Source organism: Tetrao urogallus (genome assembly GCF_951394365.1).
Source record: "Tetrao urogallus genome assembly, chromosome: 16".
Lineage (NCBI taxonomy): Eukaryota > Metazoa > Chordata > Aves > Galliformes > Phasianidae > Tetrao > Tetrao urogallus.
In genome coordinates, this window is record NC_136829.1 from 10,695,969 (window position 1) to 10,721,950 (window position 25,982).

Below are 25,982 nucleotides of genomic sequence, written 5' to 3' on the forward strand. Positions count from 1 at the left end.
CGCGGCTCGCCCTCATCGCTTGCGCCGCCCCGAGGCTTCCAAGCCGCTAACGCCTTATTGGTGACCCCAGCTCCGCCGTCGACATCGCTGCGCCGGTTCCGCGCTGCCGTCGGAGGAAGCTCCGGGCCGGGCCGAGCGCAGTCGGCCGCCGGGCGCCGAGGCCGCCGTCGCCATGGCGACGGGCCCCGCAGCCAACCGCGCGCCGCTTCCGGTGACGTAGGCGCCGACACGTGGATCCAAGATGGCGGCGGCGGCGGCGATGGTGGTGAGTGCGGGGCGGCCGCGCGGGTTCCGTCCGGCGGGCCTGGGTCGGGCGGGAGCGGCACCGGCATCGCTCGTAGTCTGACTGCTCCTCGGCCTCGTGGGCTCTCCGGGCCGGGAGCGGTGCTCCGAGTCCGGCTGCGGCCTCGCTTCCTTCCGGGGTGGCCCTGCGGCCCTGCGGGGCGATGTCGGCTGCGGAGGGCAGAGTGCGGCGGGCGCTTCTCCACGGGCCGAGCCGGGGTCCGGTGCTCCAATCCTGCGGTCCGGTGCTGTCCCGGCAGCGGGCTGCCCTGGGGCGGCCGTGTGTGCCGTTCTAAGTGCTCGACAGTGGCTGATGCTGGCTGAATCCTTCCTTCCCTTCCATCCCTTCCTTCTCAATTTTGTGGCTATATTTTAACGATTGAATTACTCCTTAAGTCGTCGGAACTGTTCCCGGTGGGAATCTGCCGATGTGGGTGAGCATCAGGGCCCCCGTGTGCAGGACGAAACACATGGTGAGGCACTCACTGGTCTTTCATGACAGCAGCCTTCCTCCCCACCAGCACGGAGGGACGGTGAAGCTCTGCAGGAGCAGAGCTGTGCACAGAGGCTGTGTGCTGTACTGAGTCCGTTCTCAGGTGGGCGCTGTGTGGGTAGTGGAGGCTTTCATTCATTTAGCTTTAATGCTGCCGTGATCTGCTGGCTGCCTCCCAGGCAACGAGGAGTGCTGGAGATGGTTCTCCTGGGGGTTTCATAGAATGGCTTAGGTTGGAGGGGACCTTAATGATCATCTAGTTCCAACCCCCTGCCCTGGGCTGGTTGCCAGGACTAGATCGTGCTGCCCAGGGCCCTGTCCAACCTGGCCTTGGATGCCTCTAGGGATGGAGCATTTCCTTGTAGCCTCCTGTGAAAGGCACTGAAGGCTGCTGACAGCTCTCCTGGTCTCAAAGGGGCTCTCTGAGATCGATGTGAATGCAGTGCTTGTCTCCTTTCTAAAGGCTTTCAGTGACTCCTCTGCGTATGAGCATGGGCTGGGCAGGAGTGTGATAAGGGTGAGGCTGTGCAAGCAGTTGTCAGGGACACAATGAGCAAGGGAGGGTGGTGAGCAGGTGCTGGTAATGCTGGGTGCATCCTGTGGCTGCCTGGTGAGTGCATGTGGGGAGAGCCCAGGTGCGCTTTGTTGTGTGTGGGGTTTTGTTTCTCACTGCATGTTAGAGGACTGTGTTCAGTTTTCCCTTTCTGACAGCGTGTTTAAAGGTTGTGGTCACTGAAACTTTGGAACAACATGGTAATTGGGATCAGGGCTTTGTGCATCTGGCTGGACAAATGGTTGGACAAACAGCCAGGCACAGGCTGCTCTTCCTGGCTTTCTTCAAAAGTGAAGATTGAAAGCTCTTGATTTCTGCTGTTCAAAGTATCTTCTGCCCTTTTTTTCATATTTCCTTCATCTCATTCATACGCTGTTCTCATTTCTCTGCTGTTCTCATGTTTTCTTCCCTTTAAGAAAACACTGCACTATGTTCACAAGTCTGTAGTTGAACTGGGAGCCAGTACAGAAAGAGCTGTGTTGTGGTGCTCGCGGGGTGCTGGGAATTGCTGTTGCTTGAAGGGTCCTTCACAAAAATCCTTTGAGAATTCGCAGAAGAAAAGGCACTGTTGTTCAAGTCTTTCTAGATGAGATAAATCAAAGAAACAGTGCCCTGGAATTGCTTGCATGCATTAAGTTTAGTGGTAGTTATCCAGGAATACCTTCTTGGAGAGGGTTTTTGTGTGAGTTTCTGTTTGTGGCTGTGTAGTGGAGATGCTCAGCTGTGGCCTGAAGCAGTGATGGAGCACCTGGTGGGAAGGAGGGCCAACCCAGGGGAGCTCAGGTGTAAGCAGTGCATCTGAGTGATGGAAGGGCTGGAGCCAGGATCCACCCCTTCCAGCCTTCATTTAAGGGCTGGCAGTGGAGGTGAGGGGATCTCACTAGAGATCCCTGCATACCTGAGGTGTTTTAAAGGTAAGCAGTTTCTTTCCTTCATTTCTGGATCTGCAGCTGTTGCCTTTGGGCTTGTCCTCATTTGCTGCAGTCACAAACTTTGCCACCTCACTACTGCTGCTTTACTTTCCATCACATTACAGTGTTACACTGCGCATGGGACAAAAAATACAGTGTTAGAATGACTGCAAGAAAGATTCGAGTGAATTTACTTTTACAGATAAGTGGTACACTCTGAGGTTAACTACAGGGATGGATTGTCATGTTTTCAGATTCTTTCATTAGGAGTCCCACAGGCTTCAGGTGCTGAGTTTCGTGTCTGTGTCTCTGCTGGGGCTCTGTGCCTTGCTCAGTGCTGGGCTCCTGCCTGCAGCACCATAGCTGCTCCCCGTGCTAATGGCCTGGGCTGGCTTGGTCTGGAGTTGTGCATCTGTGTTGCACTACTTGCTGCTTTGCTGTGGGCTTACCTGGCACATTAGATGCTAGGCTGTCCCCAGAGTGATTTCTGTGTGTGTGTGTTGAAATGCTCAGAACCATAGAGTTGAAATGCTCAGAACTTCGTGGTAGAGGCCGTGAAAACAGGATCTCCTTTTTCTGGAAGCTTGTGCCTCACCAGAGAGTGTGATAAGCAGAGCTCTGTCCTGCTCATTTTGATCTTGCACAGGTGGTGTTCAGTCCTGCAGGTATCTTCTAGATGAGAGATTGTCTGGCCAGGCCCAGGAGTTGTGCAGATGTTTTGGTGCATATCTGTGTTGGCTTGATAAGCTGCTCTCTTCAGCTGGAGGGGGGGAGGCTGATCTATGAGTATGGCAGCAAGGATCCTAATGAGGAAGGCTTCAGGCATCACACGTCCTTCCCTCCAATGTCACTTTGGAAACTCCATCCCTCCTGCTGCGTGGTGGTGCTCCCACTTCTTGCCCCAAATTATTTTTCCTGGCAATGCTTTCTATAGTCCCCCTCTCATCTTCTCTGTTGCCCAGTACTGTCTTGAGTCATCACCATCCATATCCATCACCAGTGCATCTTCTGTGTGCTTGTGTGTCTCCTGAGTGCCTTCCAAAGGCTCCATCCTTATTTTTGTCATCTTGTAAGCCTGTCATGACAAGGATTGCACCAATGTGGTTTCGATTTTGCTTAGGTTTTGCTAAGTAATATTGTGCAGTGGATGACAGGCATTTTGGTGACAAATGGAGCAAGTGCTACAGGCAGGTGGCTGCTGTGGGGCAGAGCACTCCCTCTGCTGCTCACCTGCCTGGGACATCTCTTCCTGATGGCTCAGAGTCACAGCTCTCCTTTACATGATCAGAGAAGGCAAAACTTAGTGAAGTACATGAAACCTACCCCATGTCAGGGCACTGTTCACATCTAAGACGCATTTCCCAATTGCTTTCCAGATGATGATCTTTGCCTGCTGTAACTACAGTAAGCTGAAATTGGGATAAGTCTGGAAATCTTCCTTTGGGTGGTGATGGGGGTAGATAGTAGCTGGCAACTTAGTTTTAACACGTTTCGGGCAAGCCTCTGGCACTTATATTTTATGTACGTTTTAAGTTTAAAGATTAAACTGTATCACAGTGTTTGTAGTTGGAAAGAGAGTAGATGTGAGCAGCCCCTTTGGGTGCTGTGAGCTGTGATGTGAGTGCAGCAGGTAATGGTGCAGGGCAGCTCCTGACCCACAGAGCTGAGGGAAATCCAGATCAGGGTGAATGTTAACTCTCTGGTAAATCTCGAGGCAAATCATAGCGCAGATAAACATGGGTGTGTTGTAGCTGGGCAAAGCCAACACTCTCCTCATTGCATGTGAACAAGCAAGGAGTGGAAGGTGCTCAATGAGAGCCATGGACCAAAGTTAACAGCTTTCCTGAATTAACTGATGTTTCACTGCTCAACTGTAAGGACTCTGTAATGCCTGGGATGAGTGCTTTCAGTGGTGTTGCCCTCCTCCAATGATGTTCTGGTGTTTGTTTTGTAGTTTAATATTTCTTCTTTTTGCAGGAAAGGCTAAGGTATTTGCTGCTCTTGCTGTTGTGGCTTCATGGTACGGATTCTTTCTATGTACCTGGTGTGGCTCCTATCAATTTCCACTGGAACGATCCTGTAGAAATAAAGGTGAGATAAACTTGAAGCTGCTGGTATGTTTGTTTCGGGGTTCTGTGGCTTTTTCATTTTCCTCCTTTGTATTGTAGCTGCTAAATGGGACTGGCAGATCAGACTTTCGCTACCTTCACGTGTGGTGTTGGGGATAAGCAGTCCTCAGGTGGTCGCTGCCATTCCCAATGCAATTCCTTCTCTTGCTTCTGGTTTCTTCTACCCGATTCCTTCAGCAGTTGCACCAAACTCCTCGAGGTGTTGTTCTGTTTGACAAAAAGAGCCCGCTTTCTCACTACGGTTCTGAAGTGAATTTAATCTGATTTTTCTCCAGCACTTTACTGACTCTCCAACTGTGTGGAAGGTGGGCCTGGGGGTGGTAGGTCAGAGAAGTAGCTTGTGTCAAACCTCTTGAGTATTCTCCTCTTTAGTGTGTTTTGTATTGAGTCAAGTGAAAACTGTAAGTCCTCTCCAGTGCAGACATTTGTTCCTGAGTGCGGTGGATCTTACAGGATCTTACAGCCTGGGCTTGCTGAAGAGCTGCTCCTGTGCACCATTGCTGGTGCTGAGTGCTGGAACTGCTCTTGCCATACAGGAGGAAGCCAGGCCTTGTTTCCAGGCATCAGCAATTTATAGCCCTTTTCATTTATTTTTCTAAAGCTGTGGCCTCTGTCTCAGCAAAATCCAGCACCCCTGGGGATGCTGAGGTTTGATGCTCCCACAACACAATTTGCTCTATGGCTGCAGTCGGGGCTATTTTTAAGCAAATGAGATTTGCCTGTGGCTACAGTAAGCTTCCTGGAAGGAGGAGGTATTGGAATGGCTGTTCTCAAAGGGATTGCATGAGCCAAATGCTTCCTCAAGTGATAAGGCAAGTCAGCATGTTTGCCAGTGCTCTTCCAATAAATGAGCTTGGCTGTGTTACAAAACTCTCCTGTTTCTATGAGCAGCTGTGGCCCTGGCTATTGCAGTGTTTCTGCACTTCCCCTGTGCAGTGTGATTTGTGAGAGCTCTCCAGAAGTGTTTGGGTTTTGTCACTGTCCTTTGTCTTCCCAATCTGGTGGATTCCAAAGACAAAAGTTGCTCAACTCTCCATGCTTCCAGAGGCCAGACCTTTAGGTCCTGCGTGACATGATTTTTTTTTCTATTTTTTTTTAAGGAAACAGCTGCACAAAATTTGACCCTTGAATTTCTTTGAAGCTCTTTGCTGTTCTGTGAGACTTCACCGAGTCATAAATTTGTGAAAACAATCCACTGTGCTCCTTTCTTCAATGGTTTCTCTGTGAATTAAGTGCTACTAAGTTGTAGAGAAGTACAGCTTGGAACTGTGCAAAAAGAAAGAAAGCTGGAGCTCTGCAAGGACCTTCTGTGTGTTCTTACAGCTTCCAAGAGTGAGCTGTGTGGGATGTTGGGGTGTTTCTTGAAACTGATCTTCAGCTTCTGGCTGATGTCGAGGGTAGGAAAGTGGGTTCTGTCGCAGGGATAATTCTTCCTTTCTTCCTCCAGGCCGTGAAGCTCACCAGCTCACGAACCCAGTTACCGTATGAGTACTACTCACTGCCCTTCTGCCAGCCCACCGAGATAACGTACAAAGCTGAGAATCTTGGTATGTATCTGCTGATGAGAATGCTCCCCAGCAATAGGCAGGCTGCCCCTTGGGAGCTGACTGTGGGTTTAGAGGAGGAAAAGCAATTGGCAGCGTCCTCTCTAGTAAGCTGCGAAGAGCCTGCTCTCTCTATTTCTTTATATATACTGGCAGTTTGCAAACCAGGATGTTGGTGTATTTTAGAAGGGAGACAACTGACCTGAAGGAAAGCTGGAAGCAGCTTTGTAGGTTTTCCAGCAAAATAAATGAGCCATCCTTCAGCCTTGTATCTGTGCTAACAAGGGAGACCTGCTCTCATCGCTCTGGCTGTACGGTGCACTGCAGACCCGGGGCAGTACCAGTGGCAAGAAGCCTGGCAGTCTTCAACCTTGCCCTTATTTCCCTGTTTTCCAGGTGAGGTTCTCCGGGGGGATCGAATTGTAAATACGCCTTTCCAGGTTTTCATGAACGTAGAGAAGAAATGTGAAGTTCTGTGCAACTTTCCCAACAAGCCAGTCACTCTGACAGTGGATCAGAGCAAACTGATGGCTGAGCGGATCCGGGAAGATTACTATGTCCACCTGTGAGTCACCTCGAGCATGGGTTTGTGTCAGTGGGGATTCTGTGGTGTGGACAAGTTTGATCTGAAATCTGTGTTTTCAGCATTGCTGATAACCTACCTGTGGCAACAAGGCTGGAGTTTTATTCCAATCGCGAGGAAGAGGACAAGAAGAAGGAGAAGGATGTGCAGTTCGAGCATGGATACAGGCTTGGGTTTTTGGATGGGAACAAGGTAGAGAATCTGGATGCTGTGTGAGGGGTTGCCCGGAGGAGCTGTGGGTGTCTGTCAGAAGGTGTTAGAAATCCCCCAGAGAACATCAGGGTTAGGAAGGCAACAGAAGCTTTTATAGAGAGAGGAAATAGGAGAGAGGTCTCCTGATGGCAGGCAGTGGGGGCAGGTGCTGGAATTGCTGGAATACTGCAGTGACAGCCAAGACTCCCAGCACTGACACACTGCATGTGGTTTCTCTCAGGAGAACAAAGGCTGGCTGATCTTTAACAGCTTTGGAGCATCTTGTGCTTAAAAACCCAAACAAACAAAACAAACACAATGTAGTCACATTCCAGACTAGAATAAACACAAGTCTGATTCCTTCAGTACAGTGTACTTAGTTACCTGCGAAAGAAGCATAGTTTAGGAGGGTAGAAAAGGGTATTGGATATTGGGGGAAAAAAAAACATAAAAGCTCTGGCAAACTTCACAAAACAGAGCTGCTTCCTGTCTGTGAGCATCTGGGAGAAGCTTCATAAGCCTGCAAATGGAGATCTAGCATGGGTGCTCCTGCAGGTATTTTCTTTGATTGTGTGCTCTGAAGAGAAGCTGTTTGACTTAACAGATGCATCTGTTCAGCAGGCAGTGATTGGGTGCAAACACAGCTCTGCTACTTGAGAGTAAGCTCTCATTGGTGAACAAACCTGCTGTGCCTGCTTAACGATCTGTACTTTGTTCCTGTAGTAGGTGATGTAAAAGCCTATTGAAAGTGCAAACTTAGGACAGCTGTGAGCACCCACAGACTAATTAATGTTTATCTGATAGAGAAAGGAAGCAGGAAACTCAAGGCCATGGCTGAGGCCATTCCAGCATCCATTCTGTGGTTCTTTTGCCACTGAAGTTTTCACTGAATGCGTGGCTGAGATAAATCTGAATATAACGGTATTGTCTAGGCCAGAAATAGGCTGAAACATTGTCACTGTTGCTTGGAGTCATTGAGTTGTCACCTTTTCAATACCCTTTCTCTGCTCTTGTTCCTTTAGCCTTGGAAAGTGTTGGCTTGATCTTGTGCTGTAGCACAATGTGTCTGGGAACAGTTGGAGCCTTTAGCTTTCTTCCCTAGCTTTCTCCATGTGCTTCTAAAATTCACTCATTCCTTCTTTGGGTTGCTAATGTTTTATTTACTGTCGATCTGTTTTAGTTCTACCTGCACAACCACCTCTCCTTCATCCTTTACTACCACAGAGAGGACGTGGAAGAAAACCAGGAGCCCACCTACAGAGTCGTGCGCTTTGAAGTGATTCCCCAAAGCATTAAACTAGAAGGTGGGAGACTTTTAGGGAAGGGAGCAAGGGAGAAGAATCTCTTTTATGGCCATATGAACTCTGCTGTTGTCTCAGGATGCCAGCAGGCGTGACAGTCCAGAGATCCACAGAATATTAGGAGCTGTTCCAGAGGGACTGAAGTTTAAAAAATAATAGTTGAAGGAGCAGCATTCTTATTTCATTAAGCTCAACGTGAAAGCAGTTTTTCAAAGCAGAGCTGCCCATAGTGTGTACCATCCCGTGCAGCTTTCCTCTGGCAGTAGCAGGCTTTGCTGGAGTGGTCTTGTTTCTTAGTGTGTAGTGGGACAGAGGATTTAGCTGTGATCTAGATCCTAGGCTTCAGAGCTTCTAGCTTTTGCCCTTCTGGTTAAGGTGAAGGCTGCACATAGTTTTCCTTAAAGTTTACTAATGCTATTCCTCTGCTGACTGGAATAATTGCTTTGAGCATTGCATAGCAACTGGGAAAGGATTGAATGCTTCCCCTGCAGTATTTGGAGTAATAGAAGCATGTGGGGCCAGGATGATCAGTGGGCGGTATGGTGCATTGGATGGGAGGGATGACCTAGTGCATGCCATGTCTTCTTTTACAGATTTGAAGGCCGATGACAAGGGCATGTGCACCCTGCCTGAAGCAACAGGCTCTGCCCCTCAGGAAATAGACCCCACCAAGGAGAACCAGTTGCTGTTCACCTACTCTGTCCACTGGGAGGTGAGGGAGAAAAAGGGAAGCTGGCTGGCAGCCGGCCACCCCCAGCCAGCACTGACTTGTTAGCAGTTAGTGCTCCGAGTGTGCCACACGGGTGTTGTGGAAGACATTGGGAATGTGGTGGTGAGAAGACACGGGACGGTGATAGTTTCTGGGATGTCTGAAGGGTCTCTGGTCACACGTTGCTGTTCTTTCAGGAAAGTGACATTAAATGGGCATCCCGCTGGGACACCTACCTGACCATGAGTGACGTGCAGATTCACTGGTTTTCCATCATTAACTCCGTTGTGGTCGTCTTTTTCCTTTCAGGTGAGTGAGATGTGTGGGGTGAAGAAGGCGTTGCCATTTATGTGCACGGAGTTTTCTTTAAGCCTCAACAGCAGGTAGCCTGGGGAGGATTGCTTATGTCTAAGCCTGATCAGAAGGGGCATGAAATAGACCTTAGTACGCTTAAATCCTCCTGGTTTGGGCAGCATTCTGTGGGATCAGACTGTTACCAAGGTCTGCTCTCTGATGCGGGTAGCTGAGGTAGTAGAATAAGTGTGGTTTAAAGAAAAACAACAGGAAAGCCACAGTGCCCTGTTGGTGCACTGGCCTTTCTGCTCCCTGGGGTTTTGTTTCTGGTTTTGCTGTAGGCTGGGGGAGAAGAGTCACGACTCAAGGCTTCCTCTCCTAGTCAGCTCTGTCTTTGTTGGTGGGATCAGCGTGGCTGCACAGCATGAGAGCAGCAGGGCCACACAGGAGCCCCTGAGCTAAACTGTACTTGTTTTCAGGTATTCTCAGCATGATCATCATTCGCACCCTCCGGAAGGACATAGCCAACTACAACAAGGAAGATGACATTGTATGACGTTTGTTCTTGGGGCTGGGATGGGAGAGGGAGGGGGACACAGAGCAGCAGGAGCCTGGTTTGTAGATGTAGTCACCTCTTTCCATCTTGTCTCTTTTCTTTGCTCCATTTTTCTTCCAATTCTGAAGATGAGAAGTGCAGTTCTGTATTGTGCTGTCACCATCACTGGAGGTGTTCAAAGTCAGACTGGACAGAAAGCACTGAGCAACCCAAGTGTAGTAAAAGATGTCCCTGCCTGCAATGGTGGGGGGGGCAAGTGATCTTTAAGGGTCCTCCCAACCCAAACCATTCTGTAATCCTGTGGCACCTTTTCTACTCTGTATTCAATAATGGATACCAGTTCAGATGTTTTTAGAGCTAGGTACTGACTGCTGCCAGTTTGATAAATGTGTGCCCTGACACTGGCAGTTTGGGTCTGAACCATTCTAAGCCCAAGAGAAAAGAAGTTTCTTAACTAGAGTGATAGAATGCCATAGAACTGGCTGCAAGGAAGTTAACCTGTTGGGGTGGCTGTGATAGCACCTTCATTTCTACTGGTGGGCTGTAATTGAATACTTTCTTTTCTTGTTGTTGCTACAGGAAGATACTATGGAGGAATCTGGGTGGAAACTTGTGCATGGAGATGTTTTCAGGCCTCCACAGTATCCCATGATCCTCAGCTCTCTCCTGGGTTCTGGAATTCAGCTCTTCTGTATGATCCTGATTGTCATCTGTAAGTGGAAGTTACCATTGTGGAAGCGTTGCTTGGAATGGCTGTAACAAGAACAGTGCTCCAGACTGCAGCTTCAATCAGTGCTCACAGTAGCTTGGGGGAAATGGCAAGGCTGCTTCCTTTTGGCAGGGTCAATCTAGGCTGTATGATTTTGCTCAGCGTTTCTGATACCCAGGTATTCTAGAAATGCATTTCCCAGCTGAAGGCTTTTTTTATTTTTGTATTGTCTGTAATCAAGGTAGGAGGTCACGATTTCTGTTGAACAAGCGCTGTGTGATAGTGGGCTGAGAGACTTTTGCACGTGTGATTTGCTTTCTGAGTTGCACCTGCTCAAATATCTGGCTAAGATGAGGCTCACATATGGTCTGCAGCTTGAGATCAAAGCTGTGGCTCTCTCTGCCAGTGCTGGAGCTGTGGATATGTTAAGCTTTCAAGGAAATGAGGTCTGTGCCAGAGGCACAGATCCCAGGCAGCTGCACTCTGTATGTGGGATGGCTGCTGTCCTCCAGATGCAGGATAGCACGTGTGCATCAGAGCCACTCAACTTTGTCCTTTTCTCTTCCCCAGTTGTTGCTATGCTGGGGATGCTGTCGCCTTCTAGCCGGGGTGCGCTGATGACTACTGCCTGCTTTCTCTTCATGTTCATGGGGTAGGTGACCACTGCTTCTTGCAGCAGAACTGTCCTGCCCGCCCCTCCGCTCCCCTTTTCTTCCCCTCCCTGTTTGCAGCAATGAAAACTCATTTTTTTTGTCCTGGTTTGTTTCTGTCCAGGGTTTTTGGTGGATTCTTTGCTGGCCGCTTGTACCGGACTCTGAAAGGACATCGATGGAAGAAGGGAGCCTTTTGTGTGAGTCTCTTGGTGTTCTGTGCTACTTGTCCAGGTTTGATGATGGCAAGGTCTGTGGATGAACTCCCTGTGTATTTGTGGGTAGCAGGATGCAGCCTGGTTATTCTGCAAAGATTTGGTGTGGAAGAAGTCCTGGTAGCTTTATAGAAAGTACAGGGTAAAAGCCAGAGCTTTTACTACAGCAAAGCAACCAGATTGTCTGAGATCCTGCCCACGCCCTCCTGCCATGTATTATTGCTGCAGCAAACGGGATGCTTTGTCCCAGCAGTGGGTTCATGAGAAAGAAGCATCTGGTTGATAAGCCACACGTGTTCTCTTGACTTATGCTTGCTCCTGCAGACAGCTACCTTGTATCCGGGTGTCGTCTTCGGTATCTGCTTTGTGCTGAACTGTTTCATCTGGGGAAAACACTCCTCTGGAGCGGTAGGTAACTCCTAACTTCTTCATCTCTGGGGCCTCTTGGAGTGGGAGGTGGGTGACTGTGCTGTCAGGAAATGCCTGCTTTCACCTGTCTTTCTAACTGCGGGTGGCAGTGCAGTAGCAGGCTGAAGCTGGCCTGGCCAATGACTCCAGAATAAGTGATCTTGTTTTTGTTACTTTTGGTGTGATTCTAGGTGCCTTTCCCTACCATGGTGGCCTTGCTCTGTATGTGGTTTGGGATCTCGTTGCCCTTGGTCTACCTGGGGTACTACTTTGGATTTCGCAAACAGCCCTATGACAATCCTGTACGGACCAATCAGATTCCCAGGCAGATCCCAGAGCAGAGGTGGTATATGAACAAATTTGTTGGGTGAGTGCCATGCGGTGAGTTGAGCCCCTTCCCCATAGTTCTCTTAGCCTCCTGAACGTCCCTTTTCTGCTGGTGTCTGCATGTCAGATCACAGATGTGTTTTCTTCAGTAGTGCAGCAGCAGAGATCTAATCTCGACAGGTTTCATGTGCTCAACAATGGGGAAAGTTGTGTCATTTACTATGTGAAACTTATTCTAACACTCGCTGGAGCTTAGAGCTTTTGGTAGGAGTGCTGTAGGTGCTCACAGGGAGCTTCTGATAGGCAGACAGTTGTATTGTGCTGCTTAGTTTTTTCTCTCTCCTTTCTCTGTAGGATTCTCATGGCTGGTATTCTGCCTTTTGGAGCAATGTTCATCGAACTGTTCTTCATTTTCAGCGTAAGCATTTAACACACTTTGCTTCTGAATAGGGCTCCTCTTGTGCTGAAGGGATTGGGCTTCTGGAAGGGAGGGGGCACCCACCTGGAGTGATTCTCCTGTCCTTGTTGAGGGCTGACAGGTTCCCTCCAGGCACTTTCAGTGTTTTCCTTAGAGAGAGCTGGGCTCTGGGTCTCTTCAGACTCTTTGTGCTGAAAACGTGGAGTTGTCTGTAGAAACTTTTTGAGAGATGTGAAGGATGGTGGTGAAAATGAAGCTGAATGCAGCATTATGTCAAGGAGAAATCTTGGCTTTGGGACAGCTGAGCTGTTCCAGCTGTCACTTTTCTCTCACCTTCCTGTGGACGTAGAGGAACTTGCTGTGCCATTGCTAGGAAGGTGAAGGGGAGGAATGAGATGCCACAGCTGTCTTTGGGCACCTTTTACAAGCAGACTTCTCTAAAGTATAATGCAGTGAAACACCCCAGATCTGTGATGTTTCTTATTTGAAGCTGAGGGCCCCTCATTTTTTCCTGCACTAACTGGAGGAATTGCATTCACTGATGGATTACAGTAGCATGGAAACAATTTTACGCTGTCTTCGTTTCAGGCAATCTGGGAGAACCAGTTCTATTACCTGTTTGGTTTTCTCTTCCTGGTGTTTATAATCCTGGTGGTATCATGCTCCCAAATCAGCATCGTCATGGTGTACTTCCAGCTTTGTGCCGAGGTGAGATTTCCTTCATCTCCTCTGTTGATCTTACAGTAGCTCAGAATGCAAGATTGCTTCTGGAGAAGCGTAGTTTATGTTATTGCTGCTTAGCAGAAATCTAGCACGGTCCAGCTGTGTGGTTCTGATGGCTCTTACTGCTTTAAGGAGAGTTGAAGCTACTTGATATCTGTGAGACTGGGAGCAGTGGTTTCACACAGGAAATTCTGCTGGGATCAGGGCATTTTCAGCTGACATCTCTTCCCAAAGAAAGAAGTTTCATTCCATCCCGTCCAAAGAGAAATGCAGGGCTGGAGGCTGAGTGTTCTTTGTTCGCCAGTGCTGCAATACTCATGGCTCTGTTTCACTGACAGCTTTTCATCCTTTGTGTAGAAACACCTCTGTGGCAAAGTAGTTCCCCGTTTTGCCCAACCTGTGCTTTCCTTTCAAGGAAAATGAGTGATGTCCTCCCTGTCCCCATAAGTTTGTGTCCTTCCTGACCTAGGGAAAAAGGACGCAGGAAAAAAGGAACCCTGTGGGATAATGCTGAGGTTTTTTTTACCCTATCAGGATTACCGCTGGTGGTGGAGGACCTTCTTGGTGTCTGGAGGATCTGCTTTCTATGTGCTGATCTATGCTGTCTTCTACTTCGTGAACAAGGTATTGTTATCCCTCTTTAAGTGGCACTTTTCTAGAGGAGATTGTTGGATCTGGGAAAGGAAATGGTGGGACCACCCAGTCTGCCCCTATGCAAGCACGGGGCAGCTGAGCTGCCAGCTGCACTGACATCTCCATAGCAGATAGGAGGTTTAAGTGCCTGGGTTTACCTGTGTGGAGCAATGAGTTGCTCACAGTGCCCTCCCTCCAAGGGATGTCTTTTCAGCTGAACAGAAATGCCCGGAGCAGAAGGTTTCCTCTTCCTTTTTGAATGCCCCCTCGTGGAGGGTGGTGGCTGCTTTGGAAGCTGACTTATGTTACTTTGGAACTTGATTTCACTTCTTTTTTCTTTTTTTTCCCCCTTCCTCTTTTTCTCTTTTAGCTGGATATTGTTGAGTTCATTCCCTCCTTGCTATACTTTGGCTACACTGCCCTTATGGTCCTGTCCTTCTGGCTCCTCACTGGCACCATTGGCTTCTATGCAGCCTACATGTTTGTCCGGAAGATCTACGCCGCAGTGAAAATAGACTGAAGATGCACAGACCCAGCAGAAAACAGACACTTCTGAACACGTATCCTCCTGGCAGTGAGGAGGACGTTTTCTCCCAGTGCTTTCGAGGAAACAAAATCCAGTTGGGAGAGTGACAAGAGAAATAAATAACTCCTCATTTTGGAATGTAACTTCTGGCACAGTGTACATGGATTCTGGGCTACTTCTGGGGGGAAAGGGGTCTGTAGATACCTTACATTTTAACTTTATTATCCTGTTTGAGATTTGAGGGAGTTTTTTAGCAAAGAAATATCCCTCTGCATAAGTAAACCCCTTTTTTTGCTAATTCTTTTTTTCTGTTGATGATGAATGGATTTAAGACAGCAGTGGAAACACTTGTGACAACATTTTCTTCCAGCCCCTAGGGTGCTCTAGGATTCAGGGAGGCTTCAACAAGTATCAGGCTGGGTTTCCTTCCTGCCTTCATGTCTGCACAGAAGAGGGAGCTTGACTGTGGCAAAATGAAAGGATCCCAAAAGGCTGACCCAGCTCACCCAGCACGCTCTCAACGTCTAATCCTGGCTTCGGCTTGTTTACAGTTGGATGGAGGTGCCATTCAGAGCCCAGGAAGTGCAATTTCACCCCAAGAGCTGGAGAACTTCGACTGGCAGCATCACTTCTCCCAGCTTCTGGCCTTGGACAGCATGGGGCCGCTTGGGATGCATCTGCTGGAAGGGCTGGAGGGGATGTTCCCCTCTTTCAGAAGGTGTGGCAGAGCGTGCTGCTGTGGGACTGGGCTGCGTGAGGACAGATACGCAGCAAGATGTGTGAGGGCTTGGTACATCAGCAGCTCTGCTCCAGCCACGTGAGGAAACAGGCAGGCTTCCTTCCTGGGAGCCCCACGGGGGTCGTGCAGGGCCCACTGAGCGAGGTCTGTGCTGCTGCTGTGTTAGTGCCAAGCGATCTGATGCAGTGTTGAGCCTCAGCTGCTGCAGGGTGTGCTGGCTGTGCAGAAGGGCTGGGAAAGGGAGCGGCCCCCAGGAGCTCTCCATGGCCAGAAGCAGCTGTCTCACTACCTGCCCTGCATTCCAGCTGCTCTTGCTGCTCTTTTCTCTTAGATTCTCTACCTCCAGGGTACAGAAGCATGCGCTCCCTCAGCTGTATTTTGTTCTTTTCCACAAAATGGTTAAAGCCCTTTGGGACAGCCAGTGCAGGCTTTTCTGCAGTGGGCTTCTCTGTTTCTGTGGATTGATGCCTGATTAAACCCATGGGAAGCTTGTTTTAAATGAGGTTAAATGTTTTGTTTTGATAATCTACGTGATGTTTACTGGTGAAGGGCTTCCACGTTGCAGTGAAGGCTCCCTCCATCCCCAGAATGGCTGGATTCAGTCAGGGCTGCAGGGACAGGTGGCGGTGGTGGTATTGTTTTTTGTTCTTCTCCATGAGAGCTATGAAAATTTCCCTTTTGCTCTTTCCTATAGCAAGAAATTATGTCTCCAAGTGACCAGCTGCCCCAGGTGATGCTATTTCAACCCAGAGCTGTCCCAAACCCTCTTTGTTAACCAGCACTACTGCGTACACTTGAGGGCTTTGGGTGGGTTTGCTTTCCTTAATTCATATTGCCCCAAGGGTTTCCATCAGGTCCATGCAAGGACCCATGGCTCTCAGCAATGGCCTTGGTCCCCACAGGGAGCTTCCAGTCTCTCTGACTCCTCCTCAGCCCCCCCACCATGCCAAAGTCTGCCCAGCCAGGAATCAAGAATGGGAAAAGAGAGCAGGGGACACACGAGCCAGCTGTCCTGTGAGCCCTGCCTCACTTCTGATTCAAGATCGTAGAGGAGATTTTGGGTTTATTTTGCTATCCCCCACTCCAGCGGGGAGGCTCAGCCAGCATTGATTTCTCTCCTTCCCCAAAGTGTTTTCTCTGTATTCTTTGTAATTTTTAATTAATGTATGTATTCTTTGTGTCCTACTGTAAATAAATCTGCCGTTGTCCTGTTCTGGGTTCTCCTAAGCCGCCTCTTTGATTTTCTTCCCATTATGCTCTGCCTGTTCAGACACCCCTGTAGTCTGCATGCTTTCCTCAGAAGCAGAGCTTGGGGTACTGGTTTATTCAGTCATATTTTTCTCCAGGAGAACCTGATGGAGCAGCAAGGTTCCTCCCAGCGCCGCATGTCCTGCACGTTGCCATGAAGCTGCCACCAGCCAAGGTACTCTGATTTGTTCCTTGCAGTACTGCTGCCACGTGCTGTGCTGTCAGATGGTTTGCAGCTCCGTTCACTCGTGTTTGTGCGACTCGTGCAGCTGATGCTGAGAGCACTGTGCCTGCAGAGGCACCGTGGGGTTGCAGGGCAGCAGGCAGGGAGCTGCCGTCCCCTCTGCTCGTGTTGTGTAGGTGTGTGGGTGCTGCTGGATGGTGAACTTCACCGTTGGCTTTCAGCTCGATGTCTTTACCTTTGCTTGTCTTTTTTTGCTGTGAGAAAAGAGCAACAAGTTTCCTTCAGAGGTGGCAGTGAGATCGTTGTGGGTTGTGGGGTTGCCGGCACCGGTGGCTGCTGAATGTCTGATGCTGATCAGCTGCCAAGATCAGCGTGGGAAATACTGCATTTTTAAGATCAAAACTCAAAAAGTCATTGGCGTAGTCAATTCTCTTAAAGGGCAAAGGAAGGCTTCAGCTCCACCACCAGGACAGTCTGTGCAGAGCTTGCTACTTTTGGTTCTGAGCAGAATGCAGAAGTGCCAGCTATCTCCACTGTGCTCAGTGTTAGCGAGGGAGGAGAGTGCTGAGGGGGGATGGGCACGTCTCACCCATCTGAGATAGGGATGAGAACGAGATGAGACCCAGGAAAGTATCTGGGCACTGAAAATGACTTGGCTTTTACACCTTATCCTGAAAAGAGATCCCTGAGGGGGCAGCACCCTGCTCTCCTTTGGCAAAGTGCTGCTGCAGCTCCTGCTAACGGCTGCTCCCGGCTTGAGCTGCGAGTTTGGTTCTGGTTCAGCACCATCCTGAGGAGCTGAGCGTGTCTGGATGCTTTGCAGTGCTTCTGTGTGGGCTGGCATTTGTGGAACCAAGGCACCAATGCTGTCTAACAACTGGTTTTCTCCTTAGTGCAAAAGAATGGCACTGGCTGCCCAGGCAGGGTGCTGTGTCCTTCCTTGGGTCTCATTCTGTGACTGAAAGAAAGGTCAAAGTCTGGGCATTTGTGTAGGAAACTGCATCTCTGACTTGCCTTAACACCAGGCCAACCCAAGCCCCATTCCCCTCCACAACAGTACCCAGGGTGCATGATTCAAATGCTTTTAATAAACAACTTCCTTATTTTAAAAAAAAAAAGCTTTCAATTTGAACTTCATTTGCAAAACAATGAAAGCACTGATTTTAATTGTGACCTGTACATCTCCTAATGGCACTTCATTTTATTTTTTTTTTTTACAATTAAAAAACCTTGTTTATAGCCCCTCAAAATACTCCATTAAAAAGAGGTTATTTGCTGTGTACAAAAGTGCTAGAAAGTTTCTTTATAGAAAAACATCAGGCTGTACCCATGGGAAGCTTCTGCCTTGGACAGCAGTGGGGAGGGAGAGCTCTGCAGCACCGGAGAACAGGAACTGCAGCACGGTGGCTGATGGCGTGTCCTGCCTTTGGCTGCCAGAAGCAGGAATCCCAGGCTCTTCCCTCCGACTGAGACATTGCTGAGCTCTGCATCACGCTCTGCCCTCGATCTGAGGAGCCTCTGATGAGCAGAAGTTGGGCTGTGGGCAATCCCACCCATGGCAATCCTCAGCAGGGCTGGGATTCTCCCTGTGGCTCTGCAGCAGCGTTGAAGCATGACGGCTTCCCAGTGGGGATCTTCACAGCTTCCACAGGTTTCCTCTGCGACCACCTCAAGGGCAGAGATCTCTACTTTTTTTTTTCTTTTTTTCCTTGTTCAATATTCTCATTCAAGTAAAATACCAGTACAAACATTACAAAACAAACTTTCTAAAAATATTTGCTAGATATTAGGGGCCCCTAGCACGGAAAAAAAAGCCAAGTCTTAGGCACTCAATAGGGCAAGGAGGAGGTGTGAGCTCAGGACTGGCTTCCACCAGTACTGCGTTGTGCACCAGCCTGGAGCAGAGGGTGCTGGGGACACCCAGGAATGGGCTGTGGGCCTGCTGACCTGGGCCTGCGCTGAGCTCTCCCTGTCCCATAGGCTTTGCACAGCTTTCTCTTTGTTGTCTCAGTACATTCACCATCAGACCTGGTTGTCTACTTGCATAGTAGTTTCAAAGAATGATACAATATGTGAAGCAGATGGTGAGGATGAAGGGGAAGGTAACAGTTAAAGCGAGGTGCGTGTTAACAAGATGTTTGAGGATCGTTTCCCTAACTGAAAATGAAGAGCTGATGTATCTAATAGTCCAAATTCCACATAACTTTCTTTTGCAGTGCCTTGTCACAGTGACCTCCCAGTGCACAGAAGGTACCTCCGTGTCACTGGGTGCGTGTGCTGAATTTGGGCACCAGTGGGAAGGACTGGGGAAGACCTAGCTTCAGCCACGAGCGCACAGTGCAGAGCATGCAAACTACCTGTGCACGTAAGAAGCAAACTGTGCTTTCAATAGGAAAGCAAAGCTAAACCTCGGGTGTGGATGTGCAGAATATGATCTGTTTTGGACATCAGAAAATCAGACCCAAGAAGAATTCTGCTTAAGATGCTTCTGAAGCATTTGGTGAGTGCTCAGCATAGGGATGGTAGAGTCTGCTGGGAAATGCCATGGGAGAAGACTTCCTACCTGCAGGTACAGAACGCCTGAGGTATGTGGAAGGGCTCCTAAAGCAGCCTGCTCATCCACTGGTGTGAGGTGAGCGCGTGGCAGGTGAGGAGCAGTGCAGAGACGAGCCGCGTGTGACAGAAAGCAGCACGTCCTGGATGAAGATGATGGAAGCTCAAAGAGTTTTAATGGAGTGGTTCTGTTTGAGCCGTTCTGCCTTGGTTCGTGCACTTCGCCTTTTGTAGCAGCAGAGCATCTGACTGGGCTCAAGTAATTAACTGAGAAATAGGCACCCAAGGGAGAATCGAGGGAGCCTGAGTAACTGATTAGAGAGAAGCAAGAAGGTGGCGGTGATGGGGAGAGTGTCTTTGAAGATTGCTTCTTAAGAATCTGAACTGCAAGAAGTAGAAAATGCCTCTGTGGGATCATTCTTTCCAGACAGCAAAGGCAAAGCAAAGTCAGAGAAAGGAAACCAGGATTTTTTTTTTTTTCAGTGAACTGCAGGAAATCTCCCAAGCAGCTGCTGTTCACCTGTCAGCAAGGAAGGAATTAAAGAACAAAGAGCTGAACTCCCAACAAAAGGACTGAGATCATCCATCTGCCAGAGGGGAAAGAGGGATTCCCATTGAAGTGACATTTTCAACACCAGGGCTAAAGAGCAGGCACTAATGTGAGCCAGCTGAGCAGGATCTGTCAAAGTGCCATAGCTGGGTGTTCTGTCAAGTGAAACTCACTGGAAACAAATGCAAGTTAAGGTGTTGTTCCTTCATGCAAACGGGTCTTGAGCAAGCTGTAATGCCATGGGGAAAAGCTCTTTGGATTCTCGCACAGCTCCAGAAATGTGAGCCTGGGAAGGACTGGCCAGGTGAGTTAATCCTGTGCTGCTGTGGATGGGGCTCACCTGGCGTGAGCAAAGGGCATCCTTGTTTTAGTGGGATGTTACATCCTCATCGTTTTGATAATTTAGGGAGATTCTGATCTACAATTGCTGTTTAGGTTGTGTCCTGTCCTTTCCTGGACTTGTGCTCTATACATTGGCTATCTGCACAGTCTTGAACCTTCAAGTTAACCATGCTTCTAAGCATTTCTAAACCCTCCTGCCCAATTATTCGCTGTAGTTGCTTCCCTTGGGCTCAATCTGATGACATCTTCCTGGCACAGATGTGCCTGCAATAAAGAGCTTTGCTGTCACACCTCAGTGTGTAAAACCCAGCCGAGCTTGCTGTCTCCTGCATTCATTTAGCCTCTTTGAAATTCCTGCTTCAAAAACTCTTCCATTGAAGTATTTTGTCCCTCCCAGGATGGCTCCATCTGCCTGGCTGACTTGCAGTGACATCCAGCCTTGGCAGCACAATGAATGCTGTCCCCTCATGCACGAATATCCTGTGCATACACAGAACAATTCTGCAGGCTGTGCTGCAGCACCCAACATTGCATTCTATCTACAAACAGCACCAGTTTGCCCGAGGTGGATGTCTGCTGATTTTTCTGGTACCTCAGTGGACACTTCCCAGTGAATTTAGACTCTGAAGCGGCGTATCTTAGAAGCTCAATGTTGTTTTCTTAGAAATCAGCTAAAAGTTGCCCACTGATTCACTTCAGGAAATAATGTTTGTGTGCTTAGCGTTCCAAATGGAAGCAGCCTGTTATTTCAGACCGGCTGACAAATTCCTTGCAAGCGCTAGACTCTGTTGTGGAGCAGAAACTGAATCCAGCTTCCAGTGCAAACACTTGCTATCAGCCTGAGCGTGCTGTCTGCAAGAGTGCTCCCTTTGCTGCTGTCAGGTTTGATTTAACTCACAAATGTTATTGCAGGTCCGCTGGAGGAGCTGTGCAAAGCAAACCACACATGCAACTAATAGTGAAACGAATTCCATTTATTCTTTGACAGACTACTGGTAGGAGGAAGATGCCTGGCTCTAAGCTCTGCTACCGCTGCTAAAGGAATTCCAGTGCTGACGTCTGTTTGGAGTACAATGCAGGCAGAAAGCAAGAAGGCCAGAAAGGAAAGAAGAAGGTGTGCAATGGCATTGCATAAATCTGACACTCCTTGCTGTAAGTGATCCATTCTGACCCATTTATTCTCTTAAAACTGAAGACAGGGTTAAGGCTTGCATATCACTGGTAACGCTGTGAAACTCTTTAATTTGTAAGGAGAAAAGCAACAGCAGATGAGACTGAGGTATTCAGTGATGGTAAACAGAAGACTGCTGCGATGCCCTGTTTACCTTTTCTATGATAGAGAACAAGAAGGCACTCGTTGAACTTGGAAAGGCAACAATTTACAGTGGAGAAAGGGAAGTACTGCATTTTAACCCAGGGGAATCATTGCCACAGGACATTGCCGAGGTAAATAAATCTTATATTACATTTTGATACAGAAGTATTATTTGCAGCACTGCTGGCTAATCTAAAACAACTGATCTATGTTTTGGAGAATCAATGGATCACTACAAAGTCATTCTGGGAAGAATCACTAAACTAAGTTAAAAATAAAATTCTTCACTACAATGGAAGGGGACAAGCCCATGAGCACAGGCACACGGTGGGATCGGTGGCTCAGCAGAAGGTAACATTGACTGAAATGGGTGCTCTGGGGAGGTGAGCAAGGACAGTATGTGGCTTCACTGAAAGAGTTAACAGAGTAGAGGTAGATTTTGCATTTCCTAGATTTACAGGGAATCATACTGACAGATTTCCTGGCTGATATTGGCCTATGGCAGTTCCTGCATGCTGAGGTATGAAGATCCGGGTGTCTATAACCAGAAACGGGTTCTAAGGTTCAGCGAGAACGCTCAGGAATGTGAGAGCAGGGACCATACAAATGCTAAATGACACCCAGCAGCCGGCTGCTGCTTGGCTGCACAGTAGGTAGGGAAGGATTTGGGAGGTAGGACTGGAAGCAGGCGAAGCAGGATTGGATTTCTGGAGGCAAGGCTTAAGCAGAGAACAAAACGGCCAGGGGGACCAAATTCTAAGTGAAAGAGTGACTGCAGGCCTGAACCCTCAGCATTTGTTAGAACTTAGTGTTGGGAAAAATGCTTCAAATACAGTGACAAGTGTAAATGAAGCTGGGACCAAATTTTCCTCCCAGTTCCTGGATGTCTTCACCCTAGGACAGGTTAAAAAAAAATAAGCATGCAACTCTTGAGACCGCTTCATGGGTAAGCCAGAAGGTACTGACCTCGCTGAATGGTTGTGGTTCATAAAACAAAGCAAACCTAGGGGCTTGAAGCTTGCTCTCCTCCCTGCCTGGCAGGATGAGACTTGGAGCTGTGGGCCCCCACCTCCTAGCCCAGCCTTTTCTCATGCTTTGGTTTCCAAAACAGACTTATGATCTGTTTGCCTGTAGGAGATATTTAAAAGGGCTCTATACATACACCACAAACATAAGCTTAGTTCTGCAAGCTGCTCCATCCCCTTGACACGTGGATAGTCAGAGAAAATATGCAGGAAGCTGCTGCCTCCAGTGGCAGAGGCTGAAGTGGTCCAGAAAGCAATGTATTTCCCCATGGGGGAAAAATGTGATACGTGAAGAGAAATCAGTGCAACCTGACTTCGTCGTGTAAACAGTGTTCTAGCTACACCAGATATAAGGCCAGTGTGTTCTGGTGCCTCCTATTTTTGTAACGGTGGAAACAGAACTGCGTTGTGTAAACAATGTTCACTGTGTTGAGTTTAACCTAAAGGCTCCGCAAAGAAGAACGAAGTGATGTCTGAACTCTGCATGTAAACGGTCCTTTGTTTAACACTGATGTGGAGTCATCTGTATTCGACGGAGTAAGCTGTGTTGGGTGAGAGGTAGTGGGGAAGGACAGCTTCTTCCCCGTTGGCTTCATACAGCGTGGGTATCTTGACTTCTCCTTCTCCATTGAAGGTATTAGCTGCTTTGCCAGAATAGCAGTGTGATAACTTGAAATGGAAGCTGGACTCTTCAAACGTTTAGCCCGTGATGAAAGAGTCTCAACTCCTTCTCAGGGACAGTCCCCTCCCAAAGAGGAACATAGCTCCAGGATCTCAGGGAAGGTCAGTGCTAAGTGTGGCTCCTGATTCACAGATTTAAAAATCAGATAAAATATATCCAGTCTATTAGATGAAAACTTTTCGCTGTACAGGACTGAGACTGGCATGGGAATTTCTGCTGTTCAAGTCTTACAAGTGCTCCTGCCAGAGACCAGAAACCTCCTGTCTGAATCAGCTTTGCAAAGCTTTCAGACCCCAAAGGGAAGTAAGAGTTGTGCGTTTTTAAGGCTCTCCACAGAAGGGTGACTGAAAGATCTGTTCTCCAGTGCTATGTTCAGCTTATTGGAATGCCTGGTGGAAACGTGGCAGCGTGGTTGTGCTCAAGCTCGAGGTGAAGACGGGGGGCAGCGAGTGAAGGGGCCCAAAGTTCAGTGAGGCCCCAGTTCCAGGAGATTCTTGAGGTTGATGTTGCAAAGTGGAAAGCAGTGGCTGTGTCTCCCCCTGTGAGTAGCCCATGACTAATCCCCCTGAAGATACAGGTGGATTGCAAGGAGGAAGATTTAAGGGGAGGAAGCCAAGAAGATGAGAAAAGTCCATGTTAGCAGCACAGAGAGCCTCTGAAAGGTTAGCAGGGCTCTTGGAAAGCAAAGCCTCATCCAGAGCGGGTGGCTGAGGCGAAGAGGACTGAGGCTCACCAGATGAGAGAGACAGGCTGCCAGGGAAGTCTGACAAAAAGCTGTCCACCTCTACTTTGGGTAGTTTCTCAGGCAAATATGAGGTAGATCCAAGCTGATACTTTGGAGGAGGTTGCGGTGGGGAAGAGATAGGAGAAGATGACTCCAGAGGATAGCTCATTCCCATTGGAAGAGAATTGGGAACCAAAGAATGGGGCATCCCTGAGCTTGGCATGGTTTGGAGATGCGTACTGTACATCCCCACAGGCAACATGCCAGGGAAGCTCTTACCACCTATCATGTCTCTGGATGCCATACACAGGACGGGACTCAGCTCTTCTTTCACCGCTACGGATGAGCTGCAGCTTAGAAGACCCAGCATGTCGACTGGCTCTGTCTTAATCTTCAGCAGTTCCTGGGAGTGGCTTTTCTTCATGTGCCTGGTCAGATGATCCTTCCGCCCAAACCTCTGAGCACAGTACTGGCACAGGAAGTCCTTCCGCCCCGTGTGCACTACCAAGTGTCTCCGCACATCTTTCCGGGTGTAGAAGCGTCTGTCGCAGTGGTCACACGGATGCTTCTTTTCCTTAGCTCCACCAGAAGCTCGTCTGGAATGAGCTTTGAGGTGCTCCAGCAGGACTTGGGTGCTTTCAAATGTCTGGAGGCACACCTTGCAGCTGAGATCACCGCTGGCGGCAGCGTGCATGGCCAGGTGTCGCCTGAAGCCGAGCTTCGTGTTGTAGTTCTTGCCGCACTCAGGACAGTGGAGGGCCTCCTTGTTGGGATCGTGGGTCTGCAGGTGGTTGCGGAGGTGATCTTTCCGGTGAAACATCTTCTCACAGTACATGCACTGATGAGGCTTCTGAGCAGAGTGAGTGGCCATATGCCTTTTGGGAGAAAAGCACCAAAGTTTAGACTGGTGTCCAACCCCTCAGAGAACGCGTGCTACTTTTCCAAAACGTTCCACGTGTTCTATGCTTCATGCCATAAAAATCCCAGTGCCATTTTAACTTCACTAACAGATGCAGAACTGGCAGCCTGGGCAGCAGGCACAGAAGCACAGCATTTCATGCACCGGTTAATGAGGCTGTCCCAGCAGTACCTGTCCTCCCTAGTAGGCATCAACTCTGCAGATGAACACTTCAGTTGCCTACTTGGTTCCTGTTCTTTAAGTTGAGGCTATCATAGGGGGAAATGACAATGAAAATTCATGACAAGAAATACTTGTTTGCTGATGAGATAGTTTCATTTCATCAGGAAGCATCAGACTTTGTCGCTGTCTGCTGACAGCTAATATGGACTGATTTTATCTTGGTATGCTATACTGTCTGACACTGTGGTTCATCTAGTCTTCAATTCCCAGTGGAACTCTAATTATTCTATCTAATATTTCAGTGCATAAATGTGAGCTCTATTTCATGCTAGAGCAGCAGTGCCACAGAAATATTTCTGTGATTAAAGTTACAAAGGTAGGACTTAACAAATGTGAACGCTATTTTTCCTTTTCCTTTTGTTTTTTTAATCTGTGAACTTCAATTTCTGCTTCAATTTCCTTCTTAGTAAAACGAAAAACATACTGAGCTCAGGATAAACTATTATCTGAACTTCTCTGCAGGGTGCTTAAAGAGATGCCAAGTATGGTAATGTCTGGGACTCAGCTGCTCTGCAAGGTAACAAGGGCATTCCCCCTCCTCCACCTTCTCAGAAATTCAATCAAAAAAACACGATGGAGGGGTTTTCCCCCTCTCTTCTGGTAGAGGAGCACTGTTCTGCACAGGAACTCAGCAATTACCTACCTATACAGCTTGTACTTAGATGCAAAGGCTTTGCCACAGTGCAGCTGAGGGCAGTTGTACGGTCTCTGCTCAGTATGAGAAAGCGTGTGAGTTCTCAGCTTGTCCACATTGGTGAAGGAGGTCTCTGATATTTCACACTGGCATTTTCCCTGACTTTCAGTCTCTTCACCTCTTGGCCTATGAACTAATTTCCAGCCTGTCTCCTCGTCCTCCTGCTTTGCATCTTGAATCCAGTTGGGAACACTGGGAAAAAATGCCGTCATGGCAGGCCTAGTACAACATGGCCATGTCAAGCAGAACTCGAGCCTGCAGATGTCTCACTTGATGCTGTCTGGGTGCAGTTTCCGTTGGAACCCTCAGTGACCAAACTGCTTTAACAGCAAAACGTCATCATCTGGAATCACAGAAGAATTGGTGTTAAGGCCCTGCATCTTCCACCTGAGCACAAAACACGGGTGAGATTCAACAAGCACACGTGAAGACACTCATGCTGCATGTTCACAGCCTTGGGAAACTCACATCTCCAGAATCCACGTGGCTCTTTTCTCCCTTAACTCCCATCTCACTTGCCTGAATAAAGCTTAAGCTTCTCTGAATAATGTTTTTGCAACCAGTGTTACCTGCTGCACGCATTGTCCTGAAATAAGTGGGTGTCTCCCTGTGCCTCCACATACCCCGCC

At 48.5% G+C, this 25,982-nt stretch overlaps 2 protein-coding genes across 2 annotated transcripts; one reads left to right on the top strand and one right to left on the bottom strand.

Moving 5' to 3' along the window:
* Positions 1–172: 172 nt before the first annotated feature.
* TM9SF4 (transmembrane 9 superfamily member 4) lies at positions 173–14,150 on the top strand (the record flags this gene model as incomplete). Its single annotated transcript, XM_079543268.1, is given in 19 exon segments — positions 173–217; positions 221–265; positions 4,217–4,330; positions 5,816–5,915; positions 6,309–6,477; positions 6,558–6,687; positions 7,868–7,991; positions 8,582–8,700; positions 8,895–9,006; positions 9,471–9,541; positions 10,127–10,259; positions 10,827–10,908; positions 11,031–11,106; positions 11,446–11,529; positions 11,721–11,896; positions 12,211–12,274; positions 12,863–12,982; positions 13,532–13,621; positions 14,001–14,150. Coding segments are annotated over 19 exon segments (2,004 nt in total).
* Positions 14,151–23,171: 9,021 nt separating this feature from the next.
* On the bottom strand, positions 23,172–25,586 carry PLAGL2 (PLAG1 like zinc finger 2; the record flags this gene model as incomplete). Its single annotated transcript, XM_079543527.1, has 2 exons — positions 25,303–25,586; positions 23,172–24,393 (listed from the first exon to the last, which is right to left on the bottom strand). Exons 1-2 carry the CDS (start codon positions 25,563–25,565, stop codon positions 23,172–23,174), a joined length of 1,485 nt encoding a protein of 494 aa, XP_079399653.1. The 5' UTR covers positions 25,566–25,586.
* Between the last annotated feature and the right edge of the window lie 396 nt (positions 25,587–25,982).